The 21,508-nt window shown below is 35.1% G+C and overlaps 2 protein-coding genes across 2 annotated transcripts in view; both read left to right on the top strand.

Moving 5' to 3' along the window:
• LOC109055519 (otogelin-like protein) overlaps positions 1 to 2,257 on the top strand; it is a 35,278-nt gene extending 33,021 nt beyond the window's left edge. Inside the window, exons 57-58 of the mRNA XM_042775834.1 lie at positions 921 to 1,000; positions 1,178 to 2,257. Of these exons, the coding sequence (XP_042631768.1) occupies positions 921 to 1,000; positions 1,178 to 1,378 (281 nt within the window). The 3' untranslated portion in view covers positions 1,379 to 2,257. The remainder of the gene's footprint in view (positions 1 to 920; positions 1,001 to 1,177) is intronic.
• Positions 2,258 to 3,237: 980 nt separating this feature from the next.
• LOC109080827 (phosphatidylinositol phosphatase PTPRQ-like) overlaps positions 3,238 to 21,508 on the top strand; it is a 31,059-nt gene continuing 12,788 nt past the window's right edge. Inside the window, 13 exon segments of the mRNA XM_042775833.1 lie at positions 3,238 to 3,312; positions 9,622 to 9,736; positions 10,823 to 11,049; positions 14,315 to 14,474; positions 14,562 to 14,849; positions 15,945 to 16,046; positions 16,547 to 16,867; positions 17,346 to 17,370; positions 17,372 to 17,479; positions 17,604 to 17,625; positions 18,532 to 18,673; positions 20,615 to 20,791; positions 21,267 to 21,400. Coding sequence (XP_042631767.1) covers positions 3,238 to 3,312; positions 9,622 to 9,736; positions 10,823 to 11,049; positions 14,315 to 14,474; positions 14,562 to 14,849; positions 15,945 to 16,046; positions 16,547 to 16,867; positions 17,346 to 17,370; positions 17,372 to 17,479; positions 17,604 to 17,625; positions 18,532 to 18,673; positions 20,615 to 20,791; positions 21,267 to 21,400 — 1,896 coding nt within the window.

Here is a 21,508-nt window from a genome sequence, read left to right as displayed (position 1 = left end):
AACCTGTCCTCCATTTCAACCCCCAGAATCTCTGTCAAAATTAATGAACACACTGCCCTCAAAAGAGTTAAATGCCTTTCATTTTATCATTGTTATTCAAACAAAAATTTGATTATTATGGGTGAAAAGTTCAGTTCTCAATGGTGCGACTTGATCATTGTCAGACAAATGTCACCATGGTAACTAACATGTCAGTCAAGCAGAGCCCCTGAGGTGCAGCAATAAGTGTGTGTGTGTGTGTGTGTGTGTGTGTGTGTGTGTGTGTGTGTGTGTGTGTGTGTGTGTGTGTGTGTGTGTGTTTGTGTGTGTTTGACTCATTGTTATAGCCACATTTAAAAAGATTAAACTGCACTTGGTTTAGCTGTCAAAACTGACCTCAGCTGACTACGTGTCATAGATGAATTTTGTGAAAATGCACTACCAAACATCATTAAGCTCTTTTACATGTATTTTATTTTTTAATAATGTTATGGAACAAAATACAACATATATTGTAAAGTGCTGTGTGAATATGTTTAAAGTCAACATGAAATGTCTTAATGTCTTATTGCATGTTCCTGATCTTATTGCACATTCTTCTATATATATGTATAGTAGGTATATGCAACCTTTCTGAAATCAGGCCAATAATTATCTTTTACTATTTTTATAATGTAATACCAGTTAATGTAATGTTACAGCAGTAATAGGAAATAATAATAGTCAAGATGGATAAAAAATGTACTGTTGACATGTTTTCTAATTTTATTTTTAATTTAATACATTTTAAATGTAATAACATTTAATATTTTTTCCTCCAACAGTGTCCATTACAGTAGTAAATTGGCTTCTAAATATTGTTTGAAGTTGATTTAAAACAAATAATGTCATGTTTGTGTTAATTTTTAAGTCTCATAGTTTCTGTGTGTGTGTGTGTGTAGGCAAAGAAGATGGTAAAACCTGTAAGAGAGTCGCCATCAGAACCACCATCAGAAAAGATGACTGTAGAAGTAACGCACCTGTAAGTGTGAAAAAAACACCATCAACACTACGAGCACTGTGATTCTTACTGTTACAGCTATACATTGTATTCTCTTCTGTTCTTTTCTCTGTTCTTTTTTAATACAGCAGGATAGAGTACAGTTTATCTTCTGGAATATTAATTGTTAGCATCATCTCTCTTTATTTTTCTCTTCAGGTGACTGTGTACTCATGTGATGGAAAATGTCCATCTGCCACCATCTTCAACTTTAACATTAACAGTCATGCACGTTTCTGCAAGTGCTGCCGTGAGAACAGCCTCCAAAACCGCATCATTCAGCTGTACTGCACTCGAAATGCCACTACGGTGGATTATTACTACCAGGAGCCAATGGACTGCTCATGCCAGTGGAACTGATTCCTTGCGGACTGTATGCAGTAAACTTAAGATCTCACTGAGAGCACTAGCTTGACGCAGACAGGCCTGAATCCGACTGCATATCACTGTATCTGATGTGTCTTTGAAATCTATAATTTATCTGCAAGAACAGTAGGTTAATCAAACATTTATTCAAATAAGAACAACAAACTGCTGTTAAATTGGTGTATTGTTTAGATTTTAGTATTAACATTTGTTAAATGATGAAATGACATGGGGAAGAGTATTATTGGAATCAATATTTAGTATTTAACATTTTAAATACATTTATACATTTTAAAACCAGATGCTTTGTTTAAATGGCAACTTTGTGCTTTTTCTAACAAAAAATTTGTTTCTTATTAGTTTTTTTTAATTACAGAGAAAATAAAAAAGCCAGTCTCAAGCCCCGTTCACATCATGATAAAGATATCTATAGCGATAACTATATTATCGTCCACACCAACACACATTTGAACATTATGTTAATTATAAGCACACATGCTTTGCATTTTTGACCTCTACCATCTAAATGCTAAAGCTCTTCAAAACAGCATGGAGTCTGACTGGCTGTCAATGTTTTTATCGTTCATCATTCTGCAATTTTTTTTAGAACTTTATCATTAGTTATCGTCTTTTGTGTAAACAGGCCTTTAAGTAGGCGTTTGATATTTAAAGAGAGATCCCACACAGTTGCTTGACACGCGCATGTTGACACTTTTATTGAGCTCTGTCTATGTCTAAGCTGTCTGTAAAAAACATGTCGTGATGAACTTGAATTTCCATACTATAGCCATAATGCCAAAAATATGATTTCTGCTGCAAGTGAGCTGAATTGTATAAGCTTAGCATATAGTAAACTACCTATAAACCTGCATGTTATTGTCACTGTTTTTTAAATAATAATAAAAAACAAACAAACAATCAAAAAAACATTTTTTTTTCCATATGCACTGGGCAAATCAATAATTGAATTGATTTACCAAGCTATTTTCTAATATCCCATTCAATTAGCCACAGGTAAGTATTCAGCAAATACTAATTAATGACTTATTCTTAAGAGCTAATATAAATAGTTTTGAGTTTTTGAGTGTCAGGGGAGGTGTGTCCTCAAGTAAAATTCTTTGCTTTAAGATGCCACGGAGTGATTATATGACCACAAAGACTGTTTTAGGATGCTGCTGAAGTTTGACGGAGCAAACTATTGTAGTGTAGGTTATTATTACAGTGTAAGCTGCAAGGCTAAAGATCTTAGTGTTTTGCTTTAAGGATATGGTGTCATCTATGGACACTGCTATTACGGGATCAAACTCCATGGACAAACCTCTGGCATTGTTTTGGCAACTTCTACACTTCTTTCAGGTAATAATTTATTCAAGCTGTTATTGGATTGCATCATCTTCAAGTTAAGGAAAATGTGCTGTGAAGGAAAAAGATAGTGTTAGAAACTTTCTAACCTGGAATAGATCTTTAGAAAACTTGGACAAGAAATCAAAATTGGCCCTGTTTGCTTTCTTACAATATGTGCCATTATTCATTAATGCATGTTATTCCAAAGAGAAGATGGTTGTCTTTGCAATCATTTATCACAATCTAGTACTTGCTTCGCATCTGAAATGCCTTTCCTTTTCAGTTGACGTCATCTAGGCCAAAAATAAAAAGTTAATTATTTGCCAATTATTTTGGTCATTGTTTTAAGCAATGCAGCCTAATTCTATACCAGTATTCCATTCAGTGTTTCAAATATCCACAGACAGAAGGTGACTTCCTCTGGTTTTATGGTTGTACCTACAACTTAAATACTGAAATGACATCATAGCTTTCAGCCAATCAAACGGGCTGTGCTGCAATGCAGAAGAATGCGCCTGGAGCAGGATACTTCTTCACTGCTTTCCTGTGTTACCTGCAGCTTCCCTACATGTGTCAAGAAGAGCGTGAGTAAAGGAGAGAGATACAGAGTGTAGATACTTTCACTGCGTTAAGGGGGATATGATTCACACAAGCAGGACATGTTCCTCGATCAACATGCACTGTTGTTCCTGGAAAAAGAGGTTGGGTTGAAGTCAGGATTGAATGGGTTGATAGGAATGTTGTTCCGGGACCAACAAATGTTGATCCAGGAATATGTCCTGTTTTGATAAATCAAGCTGTGCGATAAGGTATATCACAGCTGAAGTGAAACTGTGCCCAGAAGATTTTGAAGTCAACATTTTATACTGTCGTTAAATAACAGATACTCAAATGAGGGGGGAAATAGTTTTTTTACTACTGTGTTGTGTGTGTGTCTTTGTCACCATCAGAGCTGGTGACATTAACACAACACAATTTCAACTACTTACTCAGGTTTTTTTTTTTTGTTTTGTTTTGTTTTGTAAAAAATAAATAAGAAATAATACTTTTATTTGCTGATTATGTGACAGTGAAAAAAATATATTTGAAAATAATTATATTAAAAATAGAATGCTGATCTTTTGAACTTTATATACATTGTAAGATCCTGAAAAAAAAATTCCACAAAAATATTAAGCATCACAACTCTTTTCAACATTGATAATAATCAGAAATGTTTCTTGAGCAACAAATCAGCATACAAGAATGATTTCTGAAGGATCCGGTGACACTGAAGACTGGAGTAATGATGCTGAAAATTCAGCTTTACATCACAAGAATAAAATACATTCCAAAATATATTCAAATAGAAAACAGCTATTTTAAATGATAATAATATTTCACAATATTACTGTTTTTACTGTATTTTGATCAAATACATGCTATCTTGGTGTACGTAAGATACTTAAAAGCATTAAATAATCTTGACCCAAAACTTTTGAATGGTAGTATACAGTATTTCTTACACTCAGTACTGTACTTACAACAGCTCTTTTTGACCAATAAATATCCATTCCTTTTCAATTTGATGTTTAAGAGCAAATCAGCTTAACTGCTGACAGAAAAAATTAATGGAAATCACAGTTTTGTGTGTTTCATGACCACAGCTGACTCATCTGGAACACTCCTCTGGTACACTCAAGAGGAGTGCTCCTCTTGGAACACTCACTCTAGTTGCATGTGATAGTGTATTTTAATATTTAGATTCTTGCTTGTTTGTTTATTTGTTTTTAACAATTGAATAGGCCAGAAGGTTGAAGCAGTTACGTGGAATGAGTTATTATAAGTTTGTGTGTGTAAGCACACCTAGACTATTGTTAAGGGCTTTGCACATCCGTTAAAACTTTCATACTGACTGTCTCAGCTGAAATGTAGCCTAGCAACACCCTGTAGCCCTGTGTGCTTGGGTTTCTGCTTTTCTCATAATACATGAGCGCCGATCCTTCATTATACCTCACAAAGACAAGGAAGGTATTTGAGCATTTGATGTAAACATGCTTCTTGTGCAATGTAAAGTCCTCTGGAATAACCTGGGCTGAAGTTACTTTTCCAAGGGCAGTGGTAATGATCCTCCCACTTCCATTGTCACCCCTATTCTAGATTGGCCTTGCCAGCAACTCAGATCTTTATTGACTGAGCTACTAACATGTTTTTTTTTTTTTTCCATTTTATGCAAATTACTATTCAAAGGTTTGGGGATGGTAAGACTTGTTCATGTTTTTGAAAGAAGTATCATGCTCACCAAGGCTGTTCAAAAATACAGTAAAAACAGAAATATTGTGAAATATTATTGCAATTTAAAATAACTGTTTTCTATTTTAATACATTTTAAAATATATTTTATTCTTGTGATGCAACGCTAAATTTTCAACATCAGCGTCTTCAATGTCACATGATTCTTTAGAATTCATTCTACAAACCCGATTCCAAAAAAGTTGGGACACTGTACAAATTGTGAGTAAAAAAGGACTGGAATAATTTACAAATCTCATAAACTTATATTTTACTCACAATAGAATATAGAAAATATATCAAATGTTGAAAGTGAGACATTTTGAAATGTAATGCCAAATATTGGCTCATTTTGGAGAGCTACACATTCCAAAAAAGTTGGGACATGTAGCAATAAGAGGCCGGAAAAGTTAAATGTACATATAAGGAACAGCTGGAGGACCCATTTGCAACTTATTAGGCCAATTGGCAACATGATTGGGTATAAAAAAAAAAGCCTCTCAGAATGGCAGTGTCTCTCAGAAGTCAAGATGGGCAGAGGATCACCAATTCCCCCAATGCTGCGGCGAAAAATAGTGGAGCAATATCAGAAAGGAGTTTCTCAGAGAAAAATTGCAAAGAGTTTGAAGTTATCATCATCTACAGTGCAAAAAATTATCCAAAGATTCAGAGAATCTGGAACAATCTCTGTGTGTAAGGGTCAAGGCCGGAAAACCATACTGGATGCCCGTGATCTTCGGGCCCTTAGACAGCACTGCATCACATACAGGAATGCTACTGTAATGGAAATCACAACATGGGCTCAGGAATACTTCCAGAAAACATTGTCGGTGAACACAATCTACCGTGCCATTCACTGTTGCTGGCTAAAACTCTATAGGTCAAAAAAGAAGCCATATCTAAACATGATCCAGAAGCGCAGCCGTTTTCTCTGGGTCAAGGCTCATTTAACATGGACTGTGGCAAAGTGGAAAACTGTTCTGTGGTCAGACGAATCAAAATTTGAAGTTCTTTTTGGTAAACTGGGACACCATGTCACCCGGACTAAAGAGGACAAGGACAACCCAAGTTGTTATCAGCACTCAGTTCAGAAGCCTGCATCTCTGATGGTATGGGGTTGCATGAGTGTGTGTGGCATGGGCAGCTTACACATCTGGAAAGGCACCATCAATGCTGAAAAGTATATCCAAGTTCTAGAACAACATATGCTCCCATCCAGACGTTGTCTCATTCAGGGAAGACCTTGCATTTTCCAACATGACAATGCCAGACCACATACTGCATTAATTACAACATCATGGCTGCATAGAAGAATGATCCGGGTACTGAAATGGCCAGCCTGCATTCCAGATCTTTCACCCATAGAAAAACATTTGGCACATCATAAAGAGGAAGATGCGACCAGGAAGACCTAAGAGAGTTGAGCAACTAGAAGCCTGTATTAGACAAGAATGGGACAACATTCCTATTCCTCAACTTGAGCAACTTGTCTCCTCAGTCCCCAGACGTTTGCAGACTGTTATAAAAAGAAGAGGGGATGCCACATAGTGGTAAACATGGCCTTGTCCCAACTTTTTTGAGATGTGTTGATGCCATGAAATTTAAAATCAACTTATTTTTCCCCTAAAATTAAACATTTTCTCAGTTTAAACATTTGATATGTCATCTATGTTGTATTTTATATAAAATATTGAAATTTGAAACTTTTTATTCACAATTTGTACAGTGTCCCAACTTTTTTGGAATCGGGTTTGTAATATGCTCTGTTGCTGCTCAAGAACATTAATTATGGACCTTTTCACATTTCCGGGTTTCTCAGCAGCTGAAGTCGTCATAGTTGGTAAACTTCTATAGTGGTGAATGGAACTCTATAGTAAGGTTGGAGAACAAGGGAGAGAGTGAAAGACAGAGAAGGCCATTAATAATAGGTTTACCAGTGGTGGAGAACTAGTTTGATTCTAAACATTGACATACCACCGATTAGTTAGCCCGTTCACCCATCCAGCAGCTCTCTCTTAGTGAGGTGCAATCATGCCATCCTGTCTGCCCCTGCTGGTTATCCTGTACGCGGGCCTCAGTAACGTTCAAGTAGGCTATAATTGCATATTGCATGAGTTCTGCATTACATGACATGCATTACGCAGGCTTTTTAACCATGTACCAAATGAAATAGTCAAGTTGTGACATTCAGAATTATATTGAAATTGAATCTGAAATGATGTATGTTGTAATTTTATTTTTACTATTTTTAACATACTATTTTAGCTGTTCTAACCTGAGAATTTCACAATTAATTCAATGTTACTTGCCATTTCTTTGTAATTATTTGTGAAATTTGTGAAAGTTTGTTTCAAAGTAAATTCTACACAATTTTTTTTCCAGTGTAGCAAACAGAATTGTTTAAAGAAATAAATTAAAAGGGATGTTTGTAATCAATCAAATGCCACCTGTAGATTTTTTTATTTATTTATTTATATTTGATTAAATTTACTAAATTTAACTTATATTAACATCAAGGAATTCAGAGACTCATTTCCTTAAAATTTAATTTAACCCAAAGCCTTTAAAATATAGCATTTTATTTTATTTTAGGATTTTTTTATTTTAATTTTTTCATCATTTGAATTGCAATTCAGTAAATTCATCTTCCTGTCATTCTAATTCAAATTCCAGATGAACATTGTCCAGGGTATTTCAAATGAAAATGTAATTTCCTGCAAGATTTTCTGCAACCCTGCAAGATTTATTTCTTCTAAAACACACAGACTGTGTTCTGTGAGCTGGTGAGATGGTGAGACACATGAAATAAGAGGAATTCTTGAACTGGCTTGCATTTCTTAGAATGAAGGAACACAACAATACTGACACACAAACAAAGGCTTGAGTGTGTGATAGATATTACTGTGAATTGACTGGCTTGTGCAGGACTGTGAGATTGGAAAGCATTGCCATTTGACATTTTATTCTCTGAGGCATTAATTTGTAGAGCATTCATAAATGTTGCTATCACCAATCAAAAATTCATTTTTAAATCCTGATGCTTTCTGCCAATTTTCTGCATCATTTTCCATTGCCATTTACATACACCTGTGTGAACTTAAAAGTAACTTTCTTTTGGATCTTGGGACCAGCTAGTTACATTGCAAATGGCTCAGAATAGTGAAATAAGTTGTGACAAAAGCTTGAGCAGCGTTTGTCAGCAAATGCCACTTGGTTTATATGGTTGATATTTTATTATTTATTTGCAGTGAAATTCATAGAATTGTGGCTTATGCATATATACAAGTTATGTAATGCATGCAAGCATGAATTAGGTTTTGCAGTCTTGTCTTGTTTTACAGGTGTTGTCAGGCTATTTTATCCTCAGATCTGATAAGACTACTGTCTTTCTGGAACAAGTGTATTTAGCCTGCCGCTGTTACATTACTCAACAAACCTTGTGTTTGTGAACATGTGACAGAAGACTACAAAATATGTTTTTGTTTTATGATATTTTGTGAGCAAATGGTTTCTGATGAAATTATTGCCAGTAACGCACATCATTTGAAGTGCATGCAAACTCCAGAAGTTTTCGCTTGAAAAAAGTGTGTTTGTGGGAGTGTCTGAGGTGCATGTATTATTAATGGTATCTAGTTGTTTTTGAAGGTGGTTTGATTCATGATGGTACTTTGGGGGAATATTGCAATGTGTTTGATTAATGTGAGCCATTGTCTTCAGTGAGGCATAGCCTGTGCTATTAGAATCACATTCATATATCCGATCACATTCAAAGTGTGGTTTGTTGATTATCTTGTGCTGACATTTTGATTTTACCTGAGGTTTATTGTATAGTATATTACGCTTTGGTCTTCTCAGAAGAGACGTGACTCAGCATGCTTTGTCATGCACTGAAAATGAGCCTTTACTGACTATATTATTTGAAAAATTGTACTCCATTCAATAATAAAAAATGTAATAACTAAATCAAAATAAGCTTTTTTTATTTCTTGAAAACAAATAATTTTTTTAAAACCCTGAACTTTAAGGTGCAAAAACCACCCCGTCAACAAAACACACAAGAACATGAGATTTTATCATTGCACAGGTCAGTTGCATTTTTATTTGGCGTTGGTTTTGCATTGCATGACAAGCATTATGCAAGATATTTTAACAATATAAATACTAATTACAGTAAATACCAAACTGAATACTTGAGATTAGCATTTAAAATGGAATATTGTAATCAATGTTTGAAATGCCACCTATTATTTTTTGTTGTAGATTTTATATAGCCTAACATGAAAACTTATTGTAAATAGTTATTAACATTCCTAATCAAACTTTTGTCTTTTGCTTTTGGCTTTATATTATTATTATTATTATTTTTTTCACAAATGAAGCATTAATATAATTATTACCTCAAAATGTGGCAGATTCAAGTATTTAAAAAAAAAAAAACAAAGCAAACCAATACAGTGCCATTTCATATGATCTAATATATAATGTTATTATAGAAAAATCTATGGAATAATGTATTTTAAAACTTTTTCATGACTGAAACAACAAAGGACGTCTCTGTCACCATGTTATGTTGGTTGTAGATGTGTATCCTGTAAATGAATTGTGTATATTCTGTGTTTTAGGCTCAAGTGTCCGGTGTAACCCCTGGAACATCTTACACTGTGACTGTCAATGCGGTGGCTTCATCAGGGTTCAGCTCACCTGTCAGCCGAATACTCGTCACCACTAACGAGTCTCGTAAATCTGTGTGTTCCATTCTTAAACCACTATCCTCTTTAAATAAAAATTATGATTTCCTTTCATGTGTATTTCCCCATAGCCCCTATATATTCCTCTAGACATCCTCCTGAAATTTTTACCTGTTTTTGCTTGTAAAATAAAAAGCATTAAATTATTTTCATTGACAAACAACACTCTTTAATATAAAGGTTTGGGTTTCCCCAAAGCACCTTTCAGTGAACAGTTCTTAAAAGAACCATATTTTCTTAGTGTGAAAAAACATTTTAATACTCTAAACAACCTTTTTGTACTGTAAAGTGCAATTGGAAGATTTAAGATTTAATGTTAAAAGTTCTACATGGAACCACAGAGGCCAATAAAGAAATACTATTTTTAAGATTTAACTACAAATGTAAGGTTGAAAATGCTATATTAGCATTCTTTGCAGTACTATTAAGTACTATGTAAATACCATGGTAGATAATCCAATACCATGTTATATATAAAGTACCATCTTATTTAATCTCTCTACTACTATATTGTCTTGTAAGAGTAGAACCAGTGATGAAAATTGAAAAGCAAAACCCTTTGAGATGCTGTACATGAATCCATGCATTTTGTTCCATTTGAAATGTGTATGTGTGTGTCTGTGTATATTTATGTTTGCATAATTGATGCTGATTCCAGTTAGCAGGCTTTGATAAGTCGTTGGTTGCTTGTCCCTCTGAGAATGGCATGATCGGGTCACGCTTTCTGATGGCTTTATATTGTTATTCTCCTAAATGGCTAACACCTCCACAACAACGGATAGCTGTTAGCGAGCCAAACGCCTTCTGAAAGACCTCTAAATTGGATAATGACCCGGATGATTCAAAATCTAGGTCAAAGCAACAATATCCGTCCTGCTTCATTGCAGAAGAAGAGGATATAATGGCAACATAAATGCAAGAAGTGACAATTAAAATGAATTGTGTGTAAAAATACTACATAAAACAATTGCTGTAATTAACCAATTAGATTCAAGTATTGAATAAAGCTGTCATAAAGTAGGATTATATACTGAACGTTTATTTTTTTCTTTGTGTTTTATCTATGTGTATGCAGTACCCGCGGCCCCCTCGAAGCCAGAAGGGGAGCGGGTCGGTTCCACACGGATCCTGCTGTCCTGGAGAATGCCAATGCATCTCGACTCCACAATTCACTCATTTGCCATCAGATACAAGGAAATGTGCCCATATCCTGACCCAACCTTCAATGAGGTCATCAAGAGCCTGGACATCCCAGAAACCCAGCTGAACACACTCTCCCCCGGAGCCACATACAACATCAAGGTGCACGCTTGAGCTTTCACTCATTTCTGTTGATCATCTGATAGCAAAAATGTACATCATGACAAAAAATACATCACGTTTCATGTACACAAATTTGCCCACAGCATAGATTTAACCAACGCATAGATTTTCAAATATTATAGGAACAAAATATCAAGATTCCTAGAGTGTGCATAACACATTTGACTACAACATGTTTTTATGGAAATGTTTTTTTAGGAAACTGTGAAAAGGAACTCAAGTATACTCTACATCATATTACAGCTATGAGGAATATTCTGCATTACTATTCAAAAATTTAAGGTTAAGATTTTTGTAATATTTTTGAAAGAACTTATGCTCAGCAAGCCTGCATTTATTTGATCAAAAGTACATTAAAAACAGTAATATTGTTAAATTCTATTACAAAATATAATTCTTTTCTATTTGAATATATTTTCATATGTAATTTAATCTTGTGATGACAAAGCTGAATTTTCACTCTTCAGTGGCACGTGATCTTTCATAAATCATTTTAATTTCCTGATTTGCTGCACAAGAAATGTTTCTTATTATTATCAACGTTTAAAACGTTCAAACGTAAAGTTGTACAGCTTAATATTTATGTGGAAACCATTTTTCAGGTTTCTTTGATGAATATGAAGTTCAAAAGAACAGTGTTTTTGCAATAAAGATCCTTAATTATAAAATTCTTTACTGTCACTTTTGATCTATATAATGCGTCCTTCCTGAATAAAAGTATACTTTTAATAAAAGGATATTTTTGCTCAAGGAGGTTGAAAACAGAGGTTGAAGCACTTAGAGACAAGATACTTGAGTGGATAAATGTCACAAAAATGCGTCCTCAAAAAGTATTTTTAATCATGGCAGGTCTGCCTCATTGCTGGTATGAGGAGCACAGAACAAAGACTATAACAACAACAAAAGTGGTTCACAGTCTGCACCTTTTACCTTTATGCAGACAGGTGAACATTTGAGGAAAATCAGATATTATTGCAACTTCATTAAATATCCTGATTCCTCTACCTGGCAGAATAATGGCCAAAGACTATGAAAGTGAACATGTTTCCTCATAATATGCTAGTATTCCAGGGCAGAAGTGTCCTAGTACATAGTGCTAAACAAATTCAGATGTGACGTCTCATACATTTCTCAAAGACTCTAGAGAAACTCTAGAGATTTCCAATTTTCTTTCCAACTCCAAAAACCTCCAGACCTCTTATTGAGGAATGGTGCAATATCACACAGTTCAAAAGCTGAAGGGGAACTATTCCCCAAAGAACCAAAGCTCTTCTGAAGACAAAAAAACATGACCTGCTCCTTATTAAGCCCTGGAAATTAATACATTTATAGATGTTACTAATATTATATCCAGCCCATGTGTATCTGAGATTTAAGATCCTCCTTAATGTCCCCTTTTAGTGTTTTCTGTTTTTTTAATGTCATTGCGGTGTGTTTTTGTCACCTCTAATGAAACAGCAGCTAGTAAAAACTTTTCTGAAAGTGCTTTGTTGGGAAGGTCCAGCGTTCAGCAGAAACTACTGGATTAACTGTCCATGGGAAAGTTGCCAGTGGCCTCTATTCCATTGATCCCACTCAATAATGTATCAGCTATGAATTATTCATCTCCTAGAGAGAACTTTGGATCCATGAGGGATCTCTGTTTTCCCTCAATTGTCTCGTGAATTCATTGTTGCTGGGTACACCGTGAACTCTGAATTGACTCTCTGAGCTTTTGTGCGAGCGTGTGTTTGTGCGTGTGACAGTATTTGATGGATCTGTTGTCTGGAGTAGATCTTCTTGCACTGGAATCTTCATTCACAGTGTTTATATAACCATCTCTGCTAAGTCATGGTGATAAATCAAGCAGACATTCTCATGCTGTGTGAGGCTTACCTATATTGCTTTTTAAAAGCTCTTCTTCTGTCTTTTCTTTATAGGTTTCAGCAGTAAACAAAGCAGGAATTTGGACCTTTTAGCCAGTCTCTGTACTACAAAACTGCAGAGGCCCGTAAGCAACATCTATATATTTTACAAAAGCTTTTTTCGAAGTCCTAGTGAGCCTCTTCGCTGTCTTCAAATGCGGCATCTTAAGTAACTGATTCAAAATGCTCTTCATGTACAGCAACTTTGTTAATGGTCAGCACTCCTCCTGTGATGTGCATTTTGATACGCTAATAAGCACAAAAATACACAAAACAGTGTATTGTAAGGGTAAGGGTGCAAATAACATTTCAGAATTGAGAGAGTGTATGTGTGATAGCATACCAGCCTCTGGCATGCAGACCATAGTGCTGGCGATCTGTCCCTCCCCGTCACTGGTGAAGGCTCACATTTTTGCATTTCTTCATGTCCCCATATTGTCCAAAAATTTAGATTTTATCAGTTTTAGCCAACTTCTGAGGACAAATTTGTTTCTTTACTATAAATAGGTAAACATATGACCTGTGAAATGTTATTTGCACCCTTACTGATTTTGTCTTTAATTGGTTTTTATTTGTCACAGTGCATGTTTCAAATCTTCAGACATGATGCAATATTAGATAAAGTGATAAAAGTCATACAAAACAGTTCATTTTTTGATTCATCTGTTTGGAGAACAGAAGGCTCAGGGAATGTGTAAGTGTTTGCGACTTCTGTAAGCGTTCAGACTTGGGGGGTTAAAGTAAGTGAGAGGTATAAATGAGGTTATATTTAGCTGGTCTTGGTGTAATTAAGTCTGTCTGCGAAATCAGCTATCTCTAATTATACCTTTAATTGAGTTCATTTAACTGGAGGAAATGAATTTTTAATACAGAGCCAGTTGGTGCTGAATAAGAAAATGCTTATTAAATGCGTGGAAAAACAAGAAAGGTTATTTGTTCACTTAGGGTTGCTTTTATCTCAAATTAGATTTTGGTTCATGGCCTCAAAGCATCCAATGCTGAGTATGTGTGATATTTTTCTCAGCAATGGATTGTAGAAATGGGAAAATATATCAGTTGTTTCCAGTACTGGACATTAATAATCCAACTCTGACTTTACAAAAGTAATTTTCATGATTACAATTTTTGTTAATAACAACACTGACTGAAGTATAGACAACAGACTTCATTTTTTAAAAATTGTGTGTGTGTGTGTTTCCCCGTTTATTCCCCTACCCATAATCCTAAAGATTAATCCACCAATCAGAGTCACTGTCACCGTGAAAACTGGTTGAAATTGGTGAAAAGAGCAACAGTGACCTGTATTTTAATGTAAATTTTTATATAAAAATATTTTATATTACATCTCATATAATATATATCATATAAAACTATATATGCTTATATCCACAGGTCTGGACAAGGACAGCAGTTATAAGGTACGTGTGGCGGCGTCCACCGCCGTTGGGGAAAGTCCACTGACCAATGAAGACTACATCTTCGTTATGACACTAGAGGATGGTACTGAGCCAGTTATGTGTCATATACATACAGAAGCACCCTTAATCACTTCTGAAATCTCTTAGCATGCCTCCATCTGTCTTTCAGAGCCAGATTCACCCCCGCGGGATCTGGCCGTAGTGAAAACCACCTCCTCCACCTCTACTCTCACCTGGTCTCCTCCAGAGAAACCCAACGGCATCATCCGCCTGTATGAGGTCTCCTACACCAACGGCACATACAGCAACACAGTCAACAGCACATTGCCCAGCGCCACACTGCACTACATGAAGCCGTACACACATTACAATGTGACTGTCCGAGCGTTTAGGCTACATGGAGACGGGAATCAGATTTCTTATAGGCCTACTCTACAGATGCTGTTGGGGGAGGATGGTGAGTCATTGTGTGTGTTTATGTTTAATTGAAAAACTAGAAGAGGCATAAAACTTTAATCCAATCTCATCCCGAAATCCCACGCAACTGAGGCGCACTCACACATATAGCATTTTACTGTTTGATTTCTAGTAGACATTCCTATTCCAAGTCTGATCAAGGCATTAAAGCATGTGAACTCTTGTGTCTTTACCCCAGATGCATTGCGTCTCTACTCAGTTTGCATGAAGCTGAATATAAATCACTCTTAACTCTGTTATAACTCTTATTAATGGAAGATTAATGACTTTTGGACGCTCTGTTTCAGCAAACATTTTTTAATACTTTTAATCAGTAAGAACACATATAATTTATCAAGCCTTTTAAAAGTTCTTTTCATCAAAGAATTCTTAAAAAGTATCACAGTTTGCGCTAGAATTCTTTCTTTCTTGAGCAGCAAATCAGCATATTAGAACGATTTCTGAAAGATCATGTGGAACGGAAGACTGGAGTAATGATGCTGAAAATTCAGCTTTGCATCACAGAAAAAATTCTCACATTCAAATAGAAAATAGCTATTTTAAATATTTTGCATTATTCCTGTTTTTACTATATTTAAATGCATCCTTGGTCTGCATAACTTCTTTCAGAACCATTAAAAAAATCTAACTGACCCTAAACTCTTCATTCATAAAATCCCACATCCCAGACAACACACGTTGAGCCATGGTGCCTTGTCCTCTTTGTACTGTCCATTATGTTAATAAAAATTCAAGAACACCATAAAAGAGGACAAATAAGGCCTAGTGTTTAGTGCATGAGCTCCAGCATGTTGAGTTATTGTGCTTATGTTTCCTTTTTTTATTATTTCAGCTTATGTGGGAAATGCAGATACTAATCTCATTCCCCCTCTGTACTGTTTCAAAAATAATTTTAATTTAGTAAAAAGCCCACCTCATGTTTTAATATCATTTATCACATGAGCGAGAGGACTGTTTTATCGAATATCAGCAATTTGCAGGCTGATATAATTTTTGCACTAAGCAAACCTCTAACCTCTATAGTTTAATTGTTTGTTTCAGTGCCTGGCAGCCCGCCTTACGATTTGCCTATGAGAACATTGGATCCAGCTATACCGCATCAGCGTGCAGGCTGCCACACAGGTTGGCATCAGCAACCACACGAGCGAGATCCTGAAAATCACCACACTGGAGGATGGTGAGTGTTCGGTTTTAACAAATGGACCTTGAGTTTTTAATAGATCTGTTTCTCCTTTTTAGTGTCAGTCTTCAGGGTGAATGTGTCTATATCTGGCTAAAGATGCAGAAAGAATCAAGGTCACACAGTAAACATTTCTTCTTTTTACAGCCTTTCAGTGATCTGTGTGCAGGAATTGGGAGTGTTTTATTATTTTTGAATATTTTTATTTCTCCCACAGGACGATTTCTCAAAGCAATCTGGGAGTTTTATACAGTGTCATGGATAAATTTAACCTTTTAACCAAGTTTTTTCTTTCTAGCTCAGGAGACAGAACCTTGTTCTCTGTGTTTGGTTGGTTAGTTTTCCCATTAGCAGCTGCCAGCATGGACAAATGCAGATGCCACTCATGGCACGGGAGACTTTCTCTTACAGTACTAACTCAAATCACTGTCATGTTCGAGAGTGAAGTCCTTTTCCACAGTTTTGGGTCTATAAAAGCTGTTTTTCCTAAACAACAGTACCCAGTTCCCCTCCAAAATTCCTAATTGCCAGGAAATTGAATGATACTGAGGTAGAGTTGTCCTGGAAACATCCCGATGAGGCCAACTCTGAGATATTATACTACATAGTGAGAGTGTGGTAAGTAAAGATGATTTAAAATCAGTTTTTACCAAAGACCAAGCTGAATCTGAGCTCTGAGTTTGTCGCCAATGTGACGGAGACGTCAGTGGTGTTGAGTCTGGATGGACTGGGTCAATATAATGCCTCCGTGAGCAGCTGGACTCGACTCGGAGATAGAGGAATGCTGATTTACATCACGTTCAGTACCATAGAATCAGGTAAACACAAACACATTCTGTTCCAAACCTCCTAGACTACACTTTTAGTCATCATAAGCTTGTTTCTAATGTGGAGGCTCATAAGCCTCATTTTGGCCAAAATTTAAATAAATAAATTACATTACAGTAGTAAATTACATCTTAAAATATATTCAAATAAAAACCAGTTATCTGAAATTGTGATCAAATGCTTAAATAAATGCAACCTTGGTGAGCGTAAGAGACTTCTTTCAAAATCTTACCAACCTTGAAATTTGAAAGATTGAAAGAGCATATTTTACTTGGTAGTAAAAATATTAATGGAAAATAGCAGAACATTTAACTTCTTTCTGGACGTTTTAATTCAGTCTGTTGTAAGGTTTAGTTTCATTTAGCCTAGAGAGTGAGGCAGCTCACTAGGTTTTGAAAAAGAACCACAATATCACAAAACAGCATTGCCCTCATACTCATTATGGTAAATCCTTTCTCTGTTTTGCAGCCCCCTCTGACCCTCCACAGAATGTCATACACACTCCTCACCACCACTACAGTGCGTCTCAGCTGGAGTCCTCCGAATGCACCCAACGGCGTCATCCAATATTACACAATCTACTACTCCCAGAAATATACATAGTATTATCAGGTATAATGTATACACTCACACAGATGAGTATTGATCTTTTTGGAGCCACTAAACGTGGTGGCATTCTATTTTCTATTTGAATATATTTCAAAATTTACTCTGCTGGATTTTCAGCTTCATAACTCCAGTCTTCAGTGTCACACGATCCTTCAGAAATCATTCTAATATACTAAAACATAATATATTGATATACTGAAAAGCATAAATTTATTAGTGAAATGTTTCATTAATTAAAAGCTTTATGGGTATAGTTCACGCCAAGTTTTTTAAAAAAAATTGCATTGTATGTTAAAATAAAATCAAAATGAAGGAATGAATAAATATGTCTCTTTATATAAATATAATTATAAATGTTTATATCAATTGATAATTTATAATATGATAATTATTGAAAAATAATGAATTTATTAATTATAAATATATATATATATATATATATATATATATATATATATATATATATATATATATATATATATATATATATATTTATTAAATTGTTGTGCTTTGTGACACTTACTTTCTTGACAGTTAAAGGGATACTCCACCCCAAAATGAAAATTTTGTCATTAATCTCTTACCCCCATGTCGTTCCAAACCCGTAAAAGCTTGATTCGTCTTCGGAACACTATTTATAGTTTTAGATATTTTAAAGATATTTTGGATGAAAACCGGGAGGCTTGAGACTTGTAAACCGGGAGATTTGATGCTTGAGAAAACCAGGAGGCTTGAGACTTACTTTTTTGGGGATGAGTGATTAATGACAAAATTTTCATTTTGCGGTGGAGTATCCCTTTAAGCCCACATCTGTACGTATAATGGTACATGTATATGGTAATCATCAATACTTACATCAATTTTATTATATTATCATCTGATACCTTCATTTGTACCATGGAACCACCACAATACTTTTTTATAAAGGATTTAATATCCATAAGAATAGCTTGACCAACTAAACACATAAACACATTTTAAACTCAGAATAAAATGCTGATTCAGTCGTGCAGTGATTGACCATGTTCTCTTTCTCTGTCTGTAGACGGTTCCGGGTTCGGAGCATTGGTGGGTGTTGTCTGATCTGAGGGCAGGACAGGAATACAGTGTATGGATGAGTTCCAGCACTTCTGTTGGTAACGAGGGAGTGTTCACTCCCCGTCTAAACTTCACCATGTTAGAAGACAGTCAGTCTCCTCACACGCTCAGGGGAGAAGCACAGCTCTGCACCAGTTTTTCAACAAACTGCACTCCCAAAAATCACACTGAAACTCATAAACACACCCACATGCATGCACACAGCACACATTCAGCCCATTTTGTGAAAGGAGACAACTTCCTTCAAGCTGCAAACTGGGATTGTTGAGCCCTCACCATGAAATCGAGTGGGTCTGATCTCAAAGCCTTTTATTTGTCGGTCTCTAGAATATCCCAGCTTGCATTTCCTCTCACAGGATTTGTTGAAAATAGAAAATAGCACATTGCTGTAAGTTTCTGGGTACATTATGCAACATGTTATATATTTGTCTTCGAGAACATTGTAAATGTGTCAGTGTGACTAAGAAATATCATAAAACGGTTTGAGAGCAATTGGAGACTTTTTTTTTTTTTTTTGCTTTTCAGATGTTTGTCCTGAGATAAAGAGCCAAGTAATGTTCTCATGAGATCTCAACAATGTCTCAAACTGTGCTCAGATTTGCCAAAATCTGCAAGTCAGAGATCTCAATATAAACATTTCTCATGAAGGCAAATGATCTGAGCAGCTATCTTATTTTTATAGCTCTATGCTTTTATTATATGTCAGCAGCTGTCCCATTTGTGCTCTCCTAAAATTGATTATTTCATTCCATATGTGTTTATATGAATATGCTGACCTGATTTCAGAATCTATACCGCATGCTGTGGTTTTAGGTAAGAGTCATAATAAGCAGTTTTTATGTGATTTTTGGAAAACGGTGCAGAGGTGACCTTCTGAGACAGATGAAGGTTTTTCTTCCCTGGTGTCTGAGATTTTGAAAGTGTTCTGTATGAATAAATAATGCCATGGTCCTGTTTGGCTCTTTGTGAGTGATTGTGTCTGATTGGTTTGCAGTTATTGGAGAATCACCCAGCTTCAGCAGCTCAGTTCAGCACAAAGCAATATCTCGAGCAGAGAACATGCTCCAGACGGATTTTTACTACTAACACAATCAGCCTGTCTTCCTCTACTTCTATCTTCTTTCCTATATCTGTGATCTTGACTCTTGATTATTTTGCAGATGCTGTGCCGGAGTCTATTTACCATTTTTTCATTTCCACAGACTCACAGATGTGTGTAATTGCTGAATATCATGTCCATGTGTGTGTGTTGTATGTGTGCTTTTGTATTTTTTAATGAATATTTTAATTTCTTGGTTTAGGATAGAACATTTATCTTTGCTGCTTTTAATAATTGTAATTGTTAACTGGTTTGATGTTACAGTGTGCAATTTATGCTTTATTTAAGCATAAATTAATTAATTAAATATATTTATTTATTAATTAATTAATTAAAAGGATAGTTCTTTGTACATCTAATGGGTGAATCTCAATCTCTGGGTCATATTTCACTCCTAAGATTATAAAAAAAAATATATATATATATATATATTATATATTATATAATGATAATTATTTAAAAAAATATTAATTTGTTAATAAATTATAAATTATTTATTTCGTATAAAGTCAATTTTAGCACCTTTATGATTTTTTTTATCTTTATGAAAACCTTTTAATAGTCATTTAATAATAATAATAATAATAATAAAAAGACAATAATAAAGTTTTAAATTAAGAAAAAGATGGTTTCAAATGTGCATCATTATGTTTATAAAAGCCTCTATAATGGAGGTCTGTTGTTATTAAATCACAACAAATTTTCTCTCTATAAGGGCAATAACCCTGAAATGGTCAAATCACTTTTTTTATTGTTGGGAAAACCCCAACTTTTTGAGTCTTGGCTTATACATTTAAATTGAAAGTTTGATATTTGAAAATTGTAATTAAGTCTGAAATTTCACATCTGTATATCCCACTTTTGCAAATTCATACAATTTTAATGTGTGACTTAATGTGTCTAATTCATTATATTATTTTTGTGTGTCCAGTGCCAATGTCTCCACCACGCGATCTGATTATTTTTAACCACACTGTGAATTCAGTGTGGCTTCAGTGGGAACCTAGTCCAGAGCCAAATGGAATCGTCCAGCATTACGAATTCCGAATACTCGAACTAAACACATACACTTTCATATATCAGGTAGTACACCCATATGTCTACATATGTAATACAGAATATGTGATTCTGTTCTCACCTTTTTCTGTGTGTGTGTGTATTCACTAGAGCAGGAAATGGGGATCAGTACAGCCTTCCTGTCATATTCACTACCAAAGAATCAGGTAATAAACACTCACACATCCATCCGTACCACATGATCCTTCAGAAATTATTCTAATATCTTTATTTGGTGCTCAGTAAACATTTCTCATCATTGGCAATGCAAAAAACAGTGTTACATAAAATGTAAAAAAAAAAAAAAAAAAAAAAAAAAAAAAAAAAAATGTTAAAAAAAAACTTTTATTAAACTTTAGGTTTTAAATCTTTGTCTTGGCTTTGAAATTTAAAATTGGAATTTGTTTAATATTTCAAATTTAAAACTATACAAAAACAAACAAACAAAAAAAAACATATACAAAACCTTAGAGATCAAATGAACAAGAAATGAAGATATAGTTGTGCTGTTGGTGTGTATGTTTCAGTGTCAGATGCCTCTAGGAATCTGACCTGCTCTGGATTGGATTGGAATTCAGTGTACATGGAATGGGAGCTTCTGATTCATCCTAATGGAGAGATTCTGTACTACCTCATTCGCTGTGGAAATCTGGAGGAGGAGGCTCATGCTCACACACACAATGGCACACACTTTCATTGGCCTGTTGCCTGATGTTTTCTATGTCATCAGTGTGGCTGCAGTTAATTCAGCAGGAATAGGGGAAGAAAC

The sequence above is a fragment of the Cyprinus carpio genome, chromosome A18, assembly GCF_018340385.1.
Source record: "Cyprinus carpio isolate SPL01 chromosome A18, ASM1834038v1, whole genome shotgun sequence".
Taxonomy (NCBI): Eukaryota; Metazoa; Chordata; class Actinopteri; order Cypriniformes; family Cyprinidae; genus Cyprinus; species Cyprinus carpio.
The sequence above is the reverse complement of the archived record's forward strand: the minus strand, read 5'-3'. Positions and strand labels throughout refer to the sequence as shown.